The 20,149-nt window shown below is 48.6% G+C and overlaps 1 protein-coding gene across 2 annotated transcripts in view; it reads left to right on the forward strand.

The window, feature by feature from the left end:
* Positions 1 to 20,149, forward strand: part of SH3GL1 (SH3 domain containing GRB2 like 1, endophilin A2) — a 919,809-nt gene that overhangs the window by 179,540 nt on the left and 720,120 nt on the right. For both annotated transcript variants that reach the window (XM_082263930.1, XM_082263931.1), the window contains exon 2: positions 15,205 to 15,273. In XM_082263930.1, coding sequence (XP_082120056.1) covers positions 15,205 to 15,273 — 69 coding nt within the window. The remainder of the gene's footprint in view (positions 1 to 15,204; positions 15,274 to 20,149) is intronic.

The raw sequence follows: 20,149 nt of genomic DNA on the forward strand, positions 1-20,149 counted from the left end.
CGAGCTGTCGGAATTTGTCAATCCCTGTCCCAAATAATTGGGCGAGTAGAGGTATTAAATACTTAGATTAGTCTTGGGGGTCAGTTGCAGACCTTTGATAGGTTGAAGCAACAACATGGTTTACCTAACTCATATCTGTTTAGAGAATGCTGATTCTAATATGTCTGATTAACACACATACCAGTGTAATTAAGGTGTGCCAGAGTAATGGTATTCTATGTTATTGCTCTGTGATAAAGTGCTTGGCTAGGTGATTACACCTGGGAAGGGGCCTTGCTTATCCTCCTTTGTCACTAAGTTGATTTCAGAAATAAACTCACTGTGATTTTAATCAGTTTCTGTGATCTGAGCATACTTTTAATTAAGTTTTTTTTTTTTTTTTTTAATTCTATGTTGGTTTGTCCCATGAGCTTGGGTGTACCCAAAAGGCTCTGCATTGTACTAAACTTTTGAAACTTACAAAAATAAATAAAAAATCCACATCCCAACCTGACATTCTCTCTCTGTGTCCCAGGTATATTCCCTCTGCACAGCTATTTCAGTTTCTTTTAAATAGTTTGGGCCAACTTATACTTTGGGAATAATTCAGCACCTGGTTGCTAATAAGAGTCTTTTGGTTAGGTTGATATTAAATCTTATTAATAGTCTATTATTCATCACCTATTTCACAGTTTCAAATCTTTCTTTAACTTCATATAATTGAAGTCAATGCAAGTCGCCTCCAGGTCGCCCCAAAGTAGTACAGGACCCTTTTTCTAAGTCAGACTGACTTGTGTCGCTCCTATTTAGAACGGGTCCTGTACTATTCAATGGCGAGCGACCGACCGCGACTTGTCAGGCGACCAAGTCACCTGACAAGTCGCGCTAGTGTGAATGGACCCTTAGCAAATCCATATTGACCTTTGCCATGCATAATTGTTTTTGTACAACAGAGTTTGAATATGTATAGTACAGATGTGATAAAACCTCAGATTTAAAACTTCTACACTATAAATGTATACAATTGACTCACTCTGGAGGTCCTCTAGTGTAATTCATTTGCAGTATTGACAAGTTAAAATATGCATTTCTCTATCATCCATTGAAAAATGCAGCTCTTATGCTTCTTCACTATTTGGTTATGCGCCATCTACAGGAGTAGACTAGGCAGTGAAAAGTTTTCACTCGACACGCCTATAGGGGCTGTCCCTCACGACATAACCCCAGACACACTGTGCTCTCATAGCTGCCTAGTGAAGGAGTAGGACCTAGGTTTCCTGCTGGGACTTCGGTCTCAGTTTTTATATTCTTTTAAGAATGTTGATTTCTCTTTACTCACCATCGCTGGCTAGTGTAAGGGGGATCCTCCTGGTGAACTACAAGCGACAGCCGGCTGCGGTTTCGCACTGGATAATCTAGATCCTTACGGTCTCCCAGCCTGGTAAACGAGCGTGAGCAGGTTGTGGTCTGTCCAGGCCTCGCCACAATGGAGCCCCGGTGGATGGGGATGAGCCTACGAGCGGATGCCTCGCTGGGACGCATCAACCTGGAACGCCCTGAGCCCCAGCGTACCTCTTTTGGCTGGCAGCATCCCCACTCAGGGTGGAAGGCAAGCGGTTTCTGAGCGGAGCCCACCCAGTCCATGGTATGGTGAGTGATGCAATGCCCCCTGTGTCCCTGAAGCAGACCTCTGAGGGGGAGATGTGGGCCCACTCCTGGGGATAACAGGGCTGTGTTTTCTCTGAAAGATCCCCCAGGCCTATCAGGACAGGCCCTGCCCTTGCTGCTCCCGCTGGGGGCACTATGGTTGGCGTCTGACGCCTGGCGGGGTTTAAAAAGGTTACCTTGTCCTGGGGGTGTCCCTTTAGGTGGATTCCCGCGGTGGCCTCATGCCTGGGCCCTGAGTGCATGGCAACATTTTTGGCTGCCATTTTAAGTGCGGGCATAGGCTCTCTGTGTAAGGGCAGCGGCCATTTTCCCTTTGTTTCCTATACTTTATTATTGGCACCATTTTATTGTAGCCTAAGGCTACACAGGCAGTGTGAGGCCTCTAATGATATGCCACTTCCTGTCAGACGTTTTTCATGCTGGAGATTGACTACAGAGCAGCTGCTTCTCAGCGGTGGTAAAGTAAGGGGTTTTGTTCCTTTGGGCATTCTTTGGGCACACTTTGCTCCTGCCAACCTTATAGGGGGACTCCAGGTATAGCAGTGCAGACCGTGATCACGATTTAAAAGGGCAGTGCACTCCTTTTTTTCTACAATTGCAAAATGGAGTCCCAAGGTGAAAATTCCCCCTCAGACTTTATTTGTGCGCATACCGGACCATCCGGATCGCAATCTCTCATGTCTGCAGCTTTAGAAACTCTGGTGTCAAAGGTGGACCTTGTGATAAAACGAGTCGCTACCCAAAAACGGCCTATGCTTTCTCAGTCTTCTGATTCAGAGCCTGATATGGTCACCACGGACAATCCCATCCCCGAGGGATCGGTGTCCTCGCAGTCAGATGGTAAGGAGGAAGTATCTGCGGGAACGTGCTATTGTGGAAGCACTGATTTGTTCAGTAAGAGAAAGATTGCAAATGGATTATGAGCCCACACAGTCAGGAAAGCAGGTCGTTTTTGGTTCCCGCAAAGCCCAGAATTTGGGTCAGGTGTTCCCGAAGACTTTCACGATATTGTGAATTGGCAATGACGGTGAATTAAGCATGTGCACGCTTTAAACGCCGTCACCCCTTTGGGGACATTGTAGCCTAAGGTGGATCACCCGGTTTCCCAGTTGTACAAATCTACTGTGGTACCTGTGGAAGACCCCTTGGCGTTTACGGACCCGGTGGACAGACGATTGAAATCCCTTTCCCGCCACCTACATTTGTTATCGGGCTCGATACTTAAACCTGTATTCGTTTCCGTCCTGGTCACTGAATGGGTTAAGGTACTTAGTGGTAACTTGAACGCTGAGACTGTTCCCCCGACTCTGATTGAGCTCACGGACAGATGGCCCAGGCCATGGTGTACCTGTGTGATGTGGCCCTGGACGTGGCTCCTCTGGTTGCAAGAGTGTCTGCGGTGGGGATTGCCATACGCCGCATGGTGTGGCTGAAGAGCTGGTCGGCGGACCAGGCTTCTAAGAAGACTTTACCTGATCTCCCATTTTTAGGTGAACGCCTGTTTGGTGACTCCTTGGATGAGTTAATCAAGGGCCTAACGGGGGGTAAGAGTACTCTTCTCCCCCAATCCTCAAAAGGCAAGGCACCTCACAGTAAGCGGGGGCCTTCTTTCACGGCTCACAGGCATTTTTTCGTGCCTAAACTGTTCAGAGCCTCTGGAGGGAACAAGAAGGCTTGGTCAGGTAAGCCCAAGACTAGCCAGTCTGGTTCGCCGGACAAATCCTCCACTGCATGAAGGGACGCCCTCACCCGATTCGGGGGTGGGGGGACATCTGCGTTGCTTTCAAGAACCCTGGACATCTCTGATTCAGGACAAATGGGTTCACAAACTAATTTGTTCAGGGTACAAGATCGAATTTGGGTCTCACCCAGCAGACAGGTACTTTCCATCAAATCTCCATCTGTCTCCGGATTAATTGAATGATCTCAGGGAGGCAGTGCAGGATCTCCTTGCACAGGGAGTGATTGTGCCGGTTCCTCAGCAGGAAAGGTTTTTGAGGTTTTTATTTAAACCTGTTCACAGTGCCCAGAAAGGAGGGCAAGGTGAGTCCAATTCTGGACCTCAAATCACTGAACCCATTTGTGCGGATGCAGAAGTTTCTGATGGAATCCATTCAGTCGGTGGTAGCATCTTTAATTTAAGGGGACTTTCTGTCCTCTATCGATATAGAAGATGCGTATCTGCACATGCCTATCTACGGGGGTCATCAGCGGTATCTCTGTTTTGTAGTGGCGGAGGAGCACTTTCAGTTTGTGGCATTACCCTTTGGTCTAGCTTCCGCTCCCAGAGTCTTCACCAAGGTTTTGGCCCCGGTGTTAGCTTTGCTCTGCAAAAAGGGGCTTGCGATCCTCAGATATCTGGACGATCTCCTGTTGAGAGCAAGTTCTCCTCCAACCCTGTTAGGCGACCTGTCAATCACAGTTCAGACCCTTCAGGAGTTTGGGTGGACTATCAACTTCAAGAAGTCTGCGCTGACCCCATCAGTGCGCTTGAATTTCCTGGGTATGATTTTAGACTGATGAACACCGATCTCCCCTCCCTGCGGACTTGTATGAGGTCTCTGGGGCTGATGGTGTCGACCTTCATGGCGGTCCCCTTTGCTCAATTTCACACAAGACCTCTACAAAAAGAGATTCTTGTCAAGTGGAACAAGGATCCGCAGCCCTTAGACAAAAGGATATGTCTAAGCCGTTTCACGAGGTCCGAAATCTCGTGGTGGCTTCTGTTGCCCGCTCTGAGTCTACCACTGTTGTGGACAGTGGTCACCACAGATGCCAGCCTGTTGGGCTGGGGTGGAGTGCTGGACAATCTCTGTACCCAGGGAAGCTGGTTAACGGAGGAATCCTCTTTACCGATAAATGTCCTTGAGCTCAGGGCGATCAAGCTCTGCCTGCTCCTGGATGACTCGGCTTCACAATTTTCTGTTTCGGGTACAATCGGACAATGCCACGGCTGTGGCTTACATCAATCATCAAGGGGGCACCAAGAGTGTCCGGACACTCCAGGGAGGGTGGCCAAGATTCTCACTTGGGCCGAGGAACATGTTCCGGTTCTCTCCGCAGTTCACATTCCTGGTGTGGAGAATTAGCCAAGATCGGCTGGTTTATGCCTTTCCTCCGATTCAGCTGTTGTTGAGGTTACATAGTTACATAGTAGGTGAGGTTGAATAAAAACAATAGTCCATCCAGTTCAACCTGTGTAGGTGTGTGTGGCTGTAATCATCTCACATAGCCCTGAATGTTCTTATCCTTGAGATGTACGTCTGAGTCTTTTGAAAGCCACCATACTTCCCGCAGAAACCACCTCTTGTGGTAGAGAATTCCACAATCTTGTAGCCCTAACAGTAAAGAAGCCCCCACGTTGCCTGAGGTTAAAATGCTTCTCCTCTAATCACACTGTATGCCCTCGAGTCCTCATGCAATCCCTTCGACTGAACAGCTGTTTTTCTAAGCTGAGATCCCCATTGAGATATTTATAAATTGCTATCATATCCCCCTCAGGCATCTCTTCTCCAGGGAGAATAAATCAAGCGATTGCAGACGCTCTTCATAATTAAGGTTCTCCAATCCCCTAATCAGTTTAGTTGCCCTTCTCTGGACTCTCTCCAGCTCCAACACATCCCTCCTGAGGATTGGCGACCAGAACTGGACAGAATACTCCAGATGCGGTCGGACCAGAGTTTTATAAAGTGGAAGGATTATAGTCTTCTCTCTGGAATACATCCCTTTCTTTATGCATGCTAATATTCTGCTGGCTTTGGCAGCTGCCGCTTGACATTGCATGCTATTGCCTAATCTATCATCAACCAAGACTCCCAGATCTTTCTCCATTTTTGATTCCCCCAAGGGTTCCCCTCCTAACGTGTATTGTGCTTTTATGTTTTTAGTCCCCAAGTGCAAAACCTTACACTTCTCCACATTAAACCTCATTTGCCATGTCATTGCCCAGTCCGTTATTTTGTCCAGGTCATTCTGTAGGATATCTGCTTCATGCTGTGCAGTTATTTCCCTGCCCAATTTTGTGTCATCTGCAAAAACTGATATCAAACTACTGATCCCGTCCTCAATGCTGTTTATGAATAAATTGAACAAAGTTGGTCCCAGGACTGAGCCTTGGGGGACCCCGCTTACCACCTCAGACCACTCTGAGTATGCGCTGTTTATTACCGCCCTTTGGACACGCCCTTTTAGCCAGTTCCGTATCCAAGAGCAAACCCTGCTGTCGATACCTGCAGACCTTATTTTATAAATTTAGGTCTTTAGGTTCCTCCTCAAGTTGGCGGTGTCAGTCTGACATCAATAGTATGTAAACTTTTGGAGGGGATGATATGGGACTATATCGTAGAGTTTGCTAAAGACAACAACATCAGCAGTAACCAGCACGGGTTTTCAAATGGGCGTTCTTGTCAAACCAATCTCTTAACATTCTACGAGGAGGTGAGCTGTGAGCTAGATAGGGGGGAGACCAGTGGATGTGGTGTACCTGGATTTCGCTAAGGCGTTTGATACAGTTCCCCACAAGGGCTTAATTTATAAAATAAGGTCTGCAGGCATTGACCGCAAGGTCTGCTCTTGGATATGGAACTGGCTAAAAGGGCGTGTCCAAAGGGTGGTAATAGCGCATACTCAGTCTGGTCTGAGGTGGTAAGTGGGGTCCCCCGAGGCTCAGTCCTGGGACCAACCTTGTTCAATTTATTCATAAACAGCATTGAGGACGGGATCAGTAGCTCTATATCAGTTTTTGCAGACGACACAAAATTGGGCAGGGCAATAACTGCACAGCATGAAGCAGATATCCTACAGAATGACCTGGACAAAATAATGGAGTGGGCAACGACATGGCAAATGAGGTTCAATGTGGAGAAGTGTAAGGTTTTGCACTTGGGGACTAAAAGCATAAAAGCACAATACACTTTAGGGGGGGAACCTTTGGGGGAATCAAAAACGGAGAAAGATCTGGGAGTCCTGGTAGAGGATAAGCAATAGCATGCAATGTCAAGCGGCAGCTGCCAAAGCGGGCAGAATATTAGCATGCATAGAAAGGGATGTATTCCAGAGATAAAACTATAATGATACCATTTTATAAAACTCTTGTCCGACCACATCTGGAGTATTCTGTCCAGTTCTGGTCGCCGGTCCTCAGGAGGGATGTGTTGGAGCTGGAGAAAGTCCAGAGAAGGGCAACTAAACTAATTGGGGGATTGGAGGACCTTTAATTATGAAGAACATCTGCAATCGCTTGATGTATTCTCCCTGGAGAAGAGACGCCTGAGAGGGGACATGATAGCAATTTATAAATATCTTAATGGTGATCTCGGCATTGAAAAAAAGCTATTCAGTCGGAAGGATTGCATGAGGACTAGAGGGCATACAATGCGATTAGAGGAGAAGCGTTTTAACCTCAGGCAACGTGGGGGGGTTCTTTACTGTTAGGGCTACAAGATTGTGGAATTCTCTACCACAAGAGGTGGTTTCTGCAGGAAGTATGGTGGCTTTCAAAAGACTCTTAGAGGTACATCTCAAGAATCAGAACATTGAGGGGTATGCAAGATGATTACGGCCACATACACCTACACAGGTTGAACTAGATGGACTATTGTATTTATTCAACCTCACCTACTGTGTAACTATATGTAAGAATTTTTATACTGCTCTGATATAACAGTGTCTCCATTTAATATGTAACAAGTTCTTTTTAATCGATTAATTTATTTTTAACAGCATATACCAGTCTTAGTGAATACAGTCTACAGTAGGGAATATATAAGTATATTTATTCACAAGACATGTATTCACAATAAATGGTTAGACTTGAGGTGACACAAAAAGATAACTTTTACATAAAATACAAACTTAAAACGATAAATGCAATGTGATATGTAGCTCATTGATGAAATGAAAAAGAAAGCAAGATTACGTTTTACCCAGGTATAGTAGAAACCATAGATAAGTGTTCTATATAATCAGACCACAATTGTCTGCGAATTGCACAGTCAACAGTCACTCCGCTGCAGTTGGAGTGAGAATAGGCTATGCAAAACGGGAGACTAAATCGCTAATATTGCGCTAAACTTGATATTAATAAAAACAAAAATCAGTTTTTAGAGAAAAATCTAATATGGTTCATACGGCTGGGATTGTAATCTCATTACCCTTTAACATGAAATTTCAAACGTAAAAGGAAGGAAATAAACGATAGTAAATAATAATCAGATAAACCGCAAGGTATATTTACCACACTTAAAATGGCTGCTAGCTTAAAATGGTCGTTACCAGAGTCCTCAAGATGGCTGCCTTTCCAAAATGGTGGTCGGTTAGGGAGGAGTTTCATCTGGCGTCCTTCAAAGTTTCAGATAAAGGATGGAGCAAGATGGAGTATGTATAGATGAGTATATGTATGGATGTAAGTAGCGTGTGTGTTGCAGTGTAATTAATGTTGTTGTAATGTGTGTGTGTCCTATTACTTCTGGGTTTCCCTTTTTATATTGTATTGAACAAAAGGGCAGTAAAATTACCATAAGCCAAACCTATTCCCCATTAGTTGGGATTACTTATCCATTAACTGGTGAGGTCATTGGGCGACACCTCTACTAGTCATCCAGTATATTGGATATTAGAATTATATGATTAATTTCTTCATTTAAGAATAATCATAAAAATATAAAAATCTATCCATACTCTCATGGTACATATGTGTCCATCTAATATCTCCATCATGTATCTAGGTAAGGATCGGACCTGGTAACGCCGTTTAATAAGGATATTTCTCTATCGGTCATTGACGGACGCAGTTCTCTCTGATTCATATCAGTAGGGTTATACCGCCCCCTACAGGAGTAGGACACTAGGCAGGAAAAAGTTCTGGATACGCCTATGGGCAGTCCCGCAGGGTACACCCTCTCTCTTCCTGCATAGGATGTCAGTTTTAATCTGCCTAGTCAGGAGTAAGGACCTAGTTCCTTGCTGGGATCTCTGGTCCTGGCATTAAAGTAATTTTTTTTATGTAGAATTTTTTTAGCTAGCCTTTTTTTTCTCTGGAACTTTTTTCTTGTGAGATCTTCAAGCAATTATGCCGGGCTGGGCGACAGACTGGACCCCCATATCCAGTGGTCACCCCAGTCTGGCCAGCGAGCGCATGCAGGCCTTAGCTCCGCGCTGGGTCAGCCGCGGCATAGTCCCACTGGACGGGGACTGGCCCTTCGAGTTAAACGTCTCGCCAGGAAGCACACGTCAGGGTCTAGGCTGATGTCGCAGCATTCCTATTTGGCTGACAGTCCCCCTACTCTGGTGGCGTGGGGTCCTGTCAAGAGCTGGCGCCCACCTGTGTTCCCAGTATGGTGAGTAAATGTCCCCCCCTTCCCTGGTGGATTTTGGGGTGGATGTGGGCCCTCTCCCTGGGATGGTCGGACCCTCGCAGTCCTGGGTGTCCCTCTGTCCTATTGTGACCCCCCTGCCTCCCCCCTACCCCTGCCACGTGGGGGACTGTTTGGGGCTACCTGAGCCTGGGGCCTAGTGTGCAGGCCGCATGGGGGGCCGGGCGAGTGTGCGCTGTCCGCGGTGCTCAATGATCGTGCGGGGGTCCTTGCTGGGGTTCTTCTGAAGTGGATGGTGCGGATGGGCGTTTGGGGGGACAGTGAGTCTTGAGGGTGGTCTTTCCCTCTCTGTGGGGGTTCGTTAGCGCGTGCCTGACCTCCGGGGGGGGGGGGGGCTGTAGCGCTGTGAATCCATTTAAAAAAAAAAAAGTCAATTCAGTTGCTGGCGGGTTCCTCAGGTTCAGTATGAACCCTGCGGGCCATTTTTTCCCACCTGACCCCCTCATGGAGGCCGCAGGGCCTTCCAGATCTCCACTGTCCGTCTATGCCTTTTCGGCAGTTCGGGACGCATTTGGGCCCGGGGGTGGTGGTAGGTGCGCTAAAACGTTTCTCCACCTACCCCTGCCTCTTCTGATGTCTCGGAGTCTAAATCTGGCTCAGGTGCCACAGACGTGTGCCTCCCTGCTGGGTCTGTTACCTTGCGCCCTCTCTCCTCGGATGATGAGGATGACATTTCCACCTCCCCTGCTGCGACAGGCGCTGGTGAACGCACTGGCTGTTTTCGGTGCGTGACACCCTGCAATTTGGGGGTCGCGGCGGCGGCTGCGCCTAGGGCGCACTCACATGCCACCCGGAGCTGCTCATTTTGTTGGCTGCTCATGTAGGAGCGGAATTGTCTGAGACGTTCCCCTGGGCTGTCTAAGTGGACGTTAGCCATTGCCCTTTTGGGGGAGTCTCTGTACAGAGGACTGTTTCCGCCTTTGGTGGACATACGGTCTCTAGCTGAATGGGACTACCGTTGTTCCGGTGGAGGAATCCCTGTCCTTTAAGGACTTAGGGGATAGGATGGCGTGGGCTGTGGCCTGCGCTCTGTGCTCCCTGGCGTAGCTGCACTGGGAACAGTGTTTGTTTGCCCTTGCCACGCTGACTCTGCCTGATGGGTGGAGTCCCAACACCGCAATTTGGTGTGGGGCATGTCCCTCTTGCTCTGGGGGAGCTGTTGGACCAGCTGGCGCAGGGGCTGCACTTGTCGTTTTTGGCGGTGGTTGACCGGAGTGTTGGTCTGTGGATCAAACTTCTAAGAAGGTCTTAATGGATCTCCCTTTTCAGGGGGATTGCCTGTTTTGCGCTGCCCTGGCTGACGCAGGCTGTCAGGGGTGAGAGCCTCCATCGCAGTCGGGGTTCCTCCCTTTTCGGCTCGCAAACAACTGCTGCCAAGGCCTACGTGGCCTGAAGGTGCTTCCTCTCCCATCTAGGGGGTCGAGGACCTGCGGCTGGCCCGGATCCCAGGCTGACTGGGTTTAGGTCATGCGGTCCAGTTGCAAGATCGAGTTTCAATCCGGTTATTTCCCTTCCAATGTGCGTCTGTCTCCGGATCGCTTACAGGCGCTCTGTGGGGCAGTTCAGGCTCTGGTTCAAAAAGCTGGACCTACTGGTCTTTTGTTGTTCTGTGCGGATCACAAATTCAAGTTGGTATTGGTTTGCACAGTGGTGGCTTCCCTATATAAGGGGGCTTACTGGCCTCCATAGGCATCAAGCTGGCTACCTTCACGTCCCGTTATGTTCTGGACAGCTACGAGTTCTCAGTTTTTTGCAGTGGGGAAGGATCTCTTGGTTTGTGGCGTTTCCCTTTGGTCTCGCTTATGCTGCTATAGTCTACACGACGGTGTTGGCTCCGGTCCTGGCGCTGTTGTGGCAGCGGGGCGTATCGGCCCTGGTTCTTGGCCGCTCTGTTTCTCCGTATGGAGTCCCCTACGGTGCTGACAACATAGTTGGTTGTCACCGTGGGATCTCTGGTGGAGTTCAGGTGGGTTCTGAACCTTCAGAAATCATCCCTGGTCCTTCCCATGAGACTGGATTTTCTGAGTCTGACTTTGGACTTGTCCGCGGTCAGGGTGTTTCTCCCTCCGGGGTCAAAACTCTTGGCACTTTAGACTGCGGTCTACTGTTGCTGCTCCGCACATGGTCTTCTCCTTGGACCTGCATGCGAGTTCTGGGACTGATGGTGTTGTTTTTTAAGACGGTCCCTTTTGCTCAATCCCTCTGGGATCCCCCAGGAGGCACCCCTTCTCGAAGGCGACTGGAATCCAAACTCTCTGGACTTGCGGATCCGGCTGGGCCAGGTGCCCGGGGAGTCTTGCTCTGGAATCCTTCCTCCTGTCTACTGGACAATTGTCACCACGGATGCAAGCTTGTCGTCGGCAGGTTTTCTGCTTCGGGAGTATGGTCCCTGGAGGATCCAGGTTACCGCTTATTGTCCTGGGACTGAGAGCGCTCCAGCTTTGTCTAGTTCACTGGATCGGGCACCTGCAGCTGTCCGGTGCACTTTCAATTGACTACGCCGTGACCATGGCTTGTGTCATTCACCACCATGGGGGCACCATAAGTGTCCTTGCTGCCTTGGAAGTGATGTTTCTTCGTTGGGCAGAGCGCCTTGTTCCGGCTCTATCCGCTGTTCCCTTTCCGGGGGAGAAACAACACAATTGGTAGGCGGTTTGCTTCATGGTCCCTTCATCCGGAGTCGTTCCAGCAGTTGTGCCTTCGTTTGGGGGCACTCCGGATGTGTGCCTGTTGGCATTACATCTACAGGATAGTGCAGAGCTCGTGGCCCGCTCCCGGGACCCTCTGGCGGGTGCAATGGTGGCCTCATGGGTTCAGTCATGGGCAAGAACATTTGCTAGGTTCAACATGTTCAATGCTGAGATGTTTCGCGTGGTCACCTGTGCAAGGCTGTCGCCGGCATGGTCGTGCGAGAGTGCTCGCGGATGGGTCGAGGTCAGTGTCAGCTGCTGTCTGCCTTTCCTCCTCCTCCTGTTGTTGCCAAGAATCCTTCGCAGGATCGAGGCGGCAGTATTTCGGTCATTCTCGTGGCTCCAGACTTGCCTCGCCGAGCTTGGTACGCCGACCTGGTCAGGCTTGCCGCTAACGCTCCTTGGGTTTTCTTCTTTCCGGGCCGATCTCCTGTCCGACTTTACTTTAGACGGCTTGCGGGCTTGGCTGTTGTAAGTCAGGTATCAAAGGACGGGGGGCTGTCTGCTTCAGTGATTCCCACTCTGCGTAAAGCGTGGGAAGCGTCTGCTATGATTTTTTTTTTTCTAATCCTATGAGAAAGTCGCGTATTGCGTGGTGTGAGTCTTCTTGGGCTCCCCCTTGCTCTTGCTCAGTGGCCGGATCTTAGCTTCCTTCAACGGGGGGATTGATCAAAAGTTGGCCTTGAGTACTGTCAAGGGTCAGGTTTCGGCTTTCAAAATTTTTATTCCACAGGCCATTGGCCGCCTGTTCCCTGGTGCATAACTTTTTCCAGGGTGTGCATCACTTGGTTCTTCCGTTGCGACCTCCGTCGCCAACTGTTAACCTTGGTTGGTGCAGCCGGTTCTTCTAGACCCTCCTTTGCGAGTATCGAGGGTATCTCCTGCTTACCTTATTGCAGAAGGTGGCATTGGTTGCTGTCACTCTGCACACGGGGTGTCAGCACTGGCGACATTGTCCTGTCATTCTCCCTATCTGTTGGTTCATGGGGCCAGGTGGTACTTCGTCCGGATCGTCCTTCCCTCCGAAGGCGGTTTCTAGTGTTCACTTGCACTGGGCCATTGTGTTGCCATCTTGTGTCCTGAGCCCCCTCATCCTACAGAATGTGCGCTGCATACTCTGGATGGAGTTCGGCACTTGAGGGGTACTTGGCGACTACTGAGTCTTCCCGTAGTCACGTTCGCTCTCTGTGCTCACAGATGGCCCAAGGACAGGGCTGCCTGTGTCTGCTGTGACTATTTCCAGGTGAATCGGACAGTCGGTGGTGCAGGCTTCTTTATTCATGGGTCAGGTCCTACCTTTCCCTGTTTCGGCGCTTTCTACTTGGGCGCCTAGTGCTTCCTGGGTTTTTTGCCATACAGGCATCTGTGCTTCAGGTTGTAAGACTACCTGGTCGTTTGTTCACACCTTTGCTACATTTTATGAAGTGGATGTGCTGGCATCTGCAGATGCCTCTTTTGGGCCGCAAGGTTTTTTGCTGGATGCAGTTTGGAGGGCTTTTGGCCTTCCTTGAGGGTGTTTACTGTTTTCAGGTGGGCCTCATCTTTTGTTCTGATGAGTTCTATGTTGCCTGGTTGGCTGTTTTTGGCCTTGTGAACTTGTTCTTTTTCTGCTGTTCCCACCCCTCATTTTATGGCACTGCTTTGGGACGTCCCTACTGATATGAATCAGAGAGAACTGCGTCCGTCAATGAACGATGGAGAAAACTGTATTTTTGACTTACCGTAAAATCCTTTTCTCTTAAGTTCATTGACGGAAACAGTACCCGCCACTCTATTTTGAGTTGGGTTGGTGTTACTTTCTGACACTGCTTTGATAGAAAACTGACATCCTATGCAGGAAGAGAGAGGGTGTACCCTCCAGGACTGCCCATAGGCGAAGCCAGAAGTTTTTCCTGCCCAGTGTCCTACTCCTGTAGGGGGCAGTATAACCCTACTGATATGAATCAGAGAGTACTGCGTTCGTCAATGAACAGAGAAGGATTTTACGGTAAGTCAAAAATCCAGTTATTAATCCAATATATATTATAGTAGCAGTACCAAAGGGGGCAGTGTTGTATTACTATTAGATTCAGTATACAGAATACAATTGCATTTTTTTTTTTACAGATAACCCTCTGACCTCAGACTGGGTAAAGAAATTAAATCACTTGAATTCTGTCAAATGCTTCAGACATTTTGGCTAGAGCAGGACTTCCTAAACTGTGGGTCGCGACCCACTGGTAGGTCGCGAGCCGCATCTAAGTGGGTCACCGGCGGTAGAGCAGTCAGATAGCAGTGAGCTGCCCACGCATCAGCAGCAGCCCGCACTGTGTTACGAGCAGGTAGGCGGGCCAGGCAGGCGGGCGGGACCTAGAGCTCCATTGATGCTCCGACCCCGCCCCTTGCCATGCGCGCTGTTATGTATGGGAGGCAGGGCCTTGGAGTTGGAGTGGAGCCTTTAGCAGAGTGCGCATCACATCGGAGCAGAGCGCCAGGAAATCACCAGGTAAGCCATTTGCTCATCTGCCGAGAAGAATCTCAGTTCAATCCCCGATGCGATGCAAACGCTCGGAGGCGGAGCCTCAGGCCTCCCTCGGATTGTCCGCTCCCGCCTGGCTCTACCTCTTGGCACCGCCCACAAAGTAGAGTGGTCTAACTGACCAGGAGAAGAAAAGGAGGACAGTAATGGTAGGTTGTGGTGGACTCACTGGACTGGAGGTCTGAGAAGGGAACCCTGCTTGGCCTGCTCTAAGGGGGATCTATGGGGGACCTGGGATGGCTGACCTGCCTGCCCTTGCCTGCTCTAAAGGTGAATTTATAAATATGGGGGACCCTCACCCTGGCCTAGGCCTGCTCTAAAGGGGGATCTGGGGGGGGGAGGGCTGGGATGGCTGACCTGCCTGCTCTAAAGAGGGATTTATAAATATGGGGGACCCTCACCCTGGCCTAGGCCTGCTTTAAAGGGGGATCTAGGGGGGGGGCTGGGATGGCTGACCTGCCTGCTCTAAAGAGGGATTTATAAATATGGGGGACCCTCACCCTGGCCTAGGCCTGCTCTAAAGGGGGATCTAGGGGGGGCCTGGGATGGCTGACCTGCCTGCTCTAAAGAGGGATGTATAAATATGGGGGACCCTCACCCTGGTCAGGTCTGCTCTAAAGGGAGATCTATGGGGGACCTGCCTCTATTAAAGCGGGATCTATGGGGACCTGCCTGCTCTAAAGGGGGATCTATGGGGGACCTGCCCTTGCCTGCACCAAAGGGGGATCTACGGGAGACCTGCCCTAGCCTGAACTGAAGGGGGATCTATGGGGGACCTGGGGACTGTCGCGTTGATGCATGTTTGTGTATGCCTACTTCATCCATGTCTACAAATCTTTGTTTTGATAATGTGTACTATACAGCAGTTCATGAAATTGACTCTTTGAACTATTTAAAAGAACACAAGTTAAGATGATTGCTTCAAATTGAATGGCATGCACGACATATATTGTAATATAGTTTTTTTGTCTTTCAGCTTGTGAGTGAAAAAGTTGGAGGAGCGGAAGGGACCAAGCTAGATGATGATTTTAAAGACATGGAAAAGGTACTATTATGCTGATCTTGTGATATCTAAAGGTAGAACTAGCATATGGTAAGCTAATCTAAAGCTGGCTATAGACGGAGGGAATTTCTTTCCGGCAACCATGGGCTTGATTTCACCATCAACACAGATAGTGTTGACAGGGAATTCCTCCCACTGAGCCATTGTATTCTCCCGGCGGGGGAAGCCGTTCCCGCCAGGACAACACATTATTGCTCTCCTCTATACCATCCACTAGCGAAAATCGCATGTAAATGTCAAAAGGCTGGTTGTACCCAAAGTGATCGATCAACTTGGGTACATTCAGCCTTATCTGTCCATGTACACTGAGTTTTTTTATAGTCGTTTAAAGGCAGTTGCATTTGGAGCCATTTTCTTGAAAGCAAAAGAATGCGTTCAGGACGGAAGTTCAAATGCTGCCTCCAAATGCTGCTAGCAGCTTGCAAATGTGTCTAAATGCAGTAGAAACTTTTATAGGCCTTTTTGTTTATAGGTGTTTGTAATAGGAAAACATTGCTGACCATGTGCAATAGGGAAAACCAGAGGGGGGAAGAGAGAGAGATCAGTAAAAAATGTTATCTGCTAAACCGTTTCTAAACAAATGTTGATGAACGCCGCTAAACGTGGCATGTAAAAGTGGTCAAACAGACGTTTCTCTTTCTTTCATTGACGGACACAGCTCCTGATTCTTCTTAATCATTGGGTTATACTGTCCCCAGGAGTAGGACACTAGGCAGGAAAATACTTTGCCTATGCCTATGGGCAGTCCCAGGGGGTATAAACCCACTCTCAGCTATAGGCATTTTCTGCCTAGTCAGGAGTAAGGACCTTGTTTCTTGCTGGGATCTCTGGTCCTGGCGCTTTTTATTGATTTTTTTTCTTTTCTGATGGAATTTTTTCCTATCTCTGTTATTTTGTTTCTGTTAGAATCTACAATCAATTGCCGGACTGGACGACGGACTGGATAATCTAGATCCAGAGGGTCCCCCCAGTCTGGCCAGTGAGCGCGTGCAGACCGCAGCTCCATGCTAGGTTGGCCGCGACATAGCCCCACTGGAAGGAGGCTGGCCTGCGAGTTAAACTTCTCGCGAGGACGCATATGACCTCATACGTCGCAGCCTTTCTCCTGGCCGACAACACCCACATTACGATGGAGCGGTGGTCTGTCTGCAGCGGTAACCACCCTTTCTTGTATGGTAAGTAGCTGTCTCCCCTCCACTCCTGGAGGGTTTTGGGGTGGGCGTGGGTCCCTCCCTGGGAGGGTGGGACCCCCAGGTTCCCCTTTTCCCCCCAGCCTCTCTAAGATTTCGGTGGTCACTGTGGGTCTTTTGGCCCCTCCACTACTCTGGGCGAGGTTATGAGCTGGCTGGTACCACATGCTCTTAAGGGGGCTGGTTGGAGTTGCTTCCGGCCTGGGTTTCTCCTGGTGCGCAATGGTGGTTGGTAACTAGGGCAGGGGATGTCCTCTGGGCTCCCTGCGGGGGTTGTTGGGCTGGAGAGCAGATAGTTTAGCACCCAAGAGTAACACGCCTCACGTGGCCGGATCCGGCCAAAAATCTAGGCCACGGCTTTGCAGCCTACTTGTCAGAAACTATGTCAGGCAGCCCCTGTGGGGGTGGCTGAAGTCACTGCCTCTTATTTGGGCATCCACCCTCCCCTCCGCTGCCCCTGGGTGGTTTGCTCTACTGGGGCTTGCGTCCAAGCGGCTGGGCACCCACAAAAATTTAGACTGTGGCCTACTAGGCTATGCAGCAAGTCGGGCGCCTCTGTTGGGGGGCAGCCCCAGTGCGTTTAGCTAAAGCCCCCACTCTTCCTTTGGGCATCTGCCAGGCTTGGATCTGTGCACCAGCGGCTGGACCTCCACAAAAATTTAGGCTGCAGCTTTCGGACTGCTAGGCTATGTAGTCAGCTTGGCACCTTGGAAGGGATGGCGCTGTGGAGGTGGTCCATTTTTTTACAGCCTTGCCGTCATTGTGTGGGGCACCTGCCCATTTTAGCACTGCAGAACTATCAGGGTACCCTGCCTGCATGTCCGCGTCACATCTGGCAGCCCCCTTTTAAGGGGGCTAGTTCCTATTATGCTCACTGTGGAGGGCGAAACACTTGTTTTTTTGCGGAATCCAGTAGGCGGTCCATTCGTGGGCCCTTGGTCTGCGTCCCCTTTGTGGGATCGTGGTTGGCGGCCTGCCCTGATTGTTTGTTTGTTTTCTGGGTGTGCTTAGTATATGGCGCCCCTACTGGGTCTGCGTCCACGCACCCTGAGTGCTCAGATAGTAAAGATGATTCTTCTGCTCCTCTAGCCACGCATTAAAAGGCGCTGGTGGATGCACTTTTTGTGTCATTGTGTGACACCTTAAAAATGAAGGTTAATCCCAATATTATTATTATTATTTTTTTTTTTTTTTTAATCTGACGGAGGGCTGGTAAAGTTTTGGATCCTTGCCGGGGCGGAGGGAGGGGGTCCGGGAGAATGGTGTCTTTTTTTCTTTTAGTTTTCTTTTTCATTTTCTGCAATGTCCTGGAACACTTTCCCATTTAGGTCAGTACACTGTAGTCACATAGTGTACATGGAATTTTCCTTGTTAGAGAAGTGTGTGATGTGTTGAGGGTACAGAGCGGTCAACGACCGCTTCTGATTACCCCTTTGTGTTTAGGAAGGGGGTTCCCCCCCCTTCCCTTTTTTGGTTTGTGTTTTTTTTTTTGTTTGTTGTTTTTTTGTTTTTTTGTTTCGTTGGTGCGTCTCGATGATGGAGGACCTCACTATCTTCTCTCTGAATGCCAGGTCTTAACGTACCAGAAAAAAGAAGAATGTTGCTTAATGATCTTAAGCGTTCCAGAGTGGATGTTGCCTTTGTCCAGGAGACCCACTTTAGGAGTGACAGAGTTCCCAGGCTCATGAATAATGACTATAATATAGCTTACCACTCTACGAATGATGATGCTAAATCTAAAGGAGTGACAATCTTGTTGTCCTCCAAACTTCCTTGGAAATTTAATAATATTTTGTCCGATCCGGAGGGACGATATCTGTTAAAGGGAAAGTTGGCGATATACAGTTTACATTTGCAACATTGTATGCACCAAATGACCGCCAAGAAGTTTTTCTTGGGCGAGTGACTAAATTTGCTTTTGGAATTCCTGGAGGGACAGCTTATTGTAGGTGGGGATTTTAATGTTCCGATTTTGGCCTCCCTTGACACCTCTACGGGTAGATCGGCTAACTTACCGTCGGCCGGTAAACGTATCGCGCAGACGTTTCATAACGCTCAATGGATAGACGTGTGGCGCCTGCTGCACCCCTCTGAGAGGGATTACACATTTTATTCATCACCCCATAAGTGTTATTCACGGATTGATTACTTCTTAATCCCACATAGACAACTCCATGCGATTAAAACATCAACAATAGGGTATATATCATGGTCAGACCATGCGCCGGTGATGCTTACCTACTCTGTCAGATTTTGTTACCTCTCGCCAATGTTTTTGGAGGTTGAACGAGAGTCTCCTACAGATCCCTGAAGTCTTGACGGACATTTCGTCTAGGCTACAGGAATACTTCCAGATAAATGACGTGGAGGAATCCGATATAGGGAATCTGTGGGAGGCTCATAAAGCCGTCTTGAGAGGGCTTTTTATTAAACATGGATCCAGACTTAAAAAGGAGCGTGAAAAACAATTGACGCAGCTTTTAGATACGCTTCACCGCCTTGAATCTCAACATAAACATGCTACTTTACCGGCTTTGGAGACTGAGCTTGTACGAACGCGACAACAAATAGCTGACCTCCTTTTGTTTAGAGCCAAGGCGACCATACAACAGAGCCGAGGTCGAGGCTATGAATATGGAGATAAATGTGGAAAGTTACTCTCACATTCTGTGAAAGATTTGAAACTTTCAACCTTCGTCCCTAGCAATGTTTCAATGTAAGGCCATAAGCTGACCCCTCCTAAACAGATTGTTGAAGAGTTCGGCCGATTTTATTCTACATTGTATTCATTGACAGATGCCATAACTTCTACTCCGATAATGGAAGATTATCTGGTAAAATCCGGTCTACATATACTCTCTACTGAGATAAGAGAACAGTTAGACAAACTGATTTCTCTAACGGAAGTTCAATAGACTATAGGTGCGATGAAGTTACGGAAGGCCCCCGGACCGGATGGCTATACGCTTCAATATTTTCAGGTTTTTCTTTTCTGTTCTGGGCCCGTACCTGGTCAGACTCTATAACTCTGCGAAGGAGGGTTCCAAGTAACTTAGGGACACCTTAGCAGCACATATTACTGTTATTTTTAAAGAAGGAAAGGATCCTACATCTTGTGGGAGCTACAGACTTATTTCTTTACTTAATATTGATTTGAAAATTTTTATGAAAATATTGGCCAGTCGATTAGCTCCACATCTTCGTGACCTTGTGCACCTTGACCAAGTGGGTTTTGTCCCTAGCCGAGAGGCTAGGGACAATACCACTAAAGTCTTAAACCTGATCCACGTAGCTAATACCTCCCGAACTCCCGAGTGTTTTTATTAACACTGACGCGGAAAAAGCCTTTGATAGGGTGAATTGGAGTTTTATGTTTACGGTCCTTAAATATATAGGCCTGGGAGGTAATATGCTGCGTTGGATCACTAGTGTATATACAAATCCTACTGCACAGGTCAAGGTGAATGGCCTTCTATCAGATCCTTTCCCATTAATAACGGCACGAGGCAAGGTTGTCCCCTGTCTCCTTTTTTTATTTGTTCTCTCATTGGAACCCTTTCTTTGCACTATACGCCAGAATCCGTGTTCAGGGATTGAAGGTTGGTGGAAGTCAATATAAGCTATCAGCATATGCGGATGATCTTATTTTTTCAGTGACGAATCCGATC

Source organism: Pelophylax lessonae (genome assembly GCF_965119305.1).
Source record: "Pelophylax lessonae genome assembly, chromosome: 1".
NCBI lineage: Eukaryota > Metazoa > Chordata > Amphibia > Anura > Ranidae > Pelophylax > Pelophylax lessonae.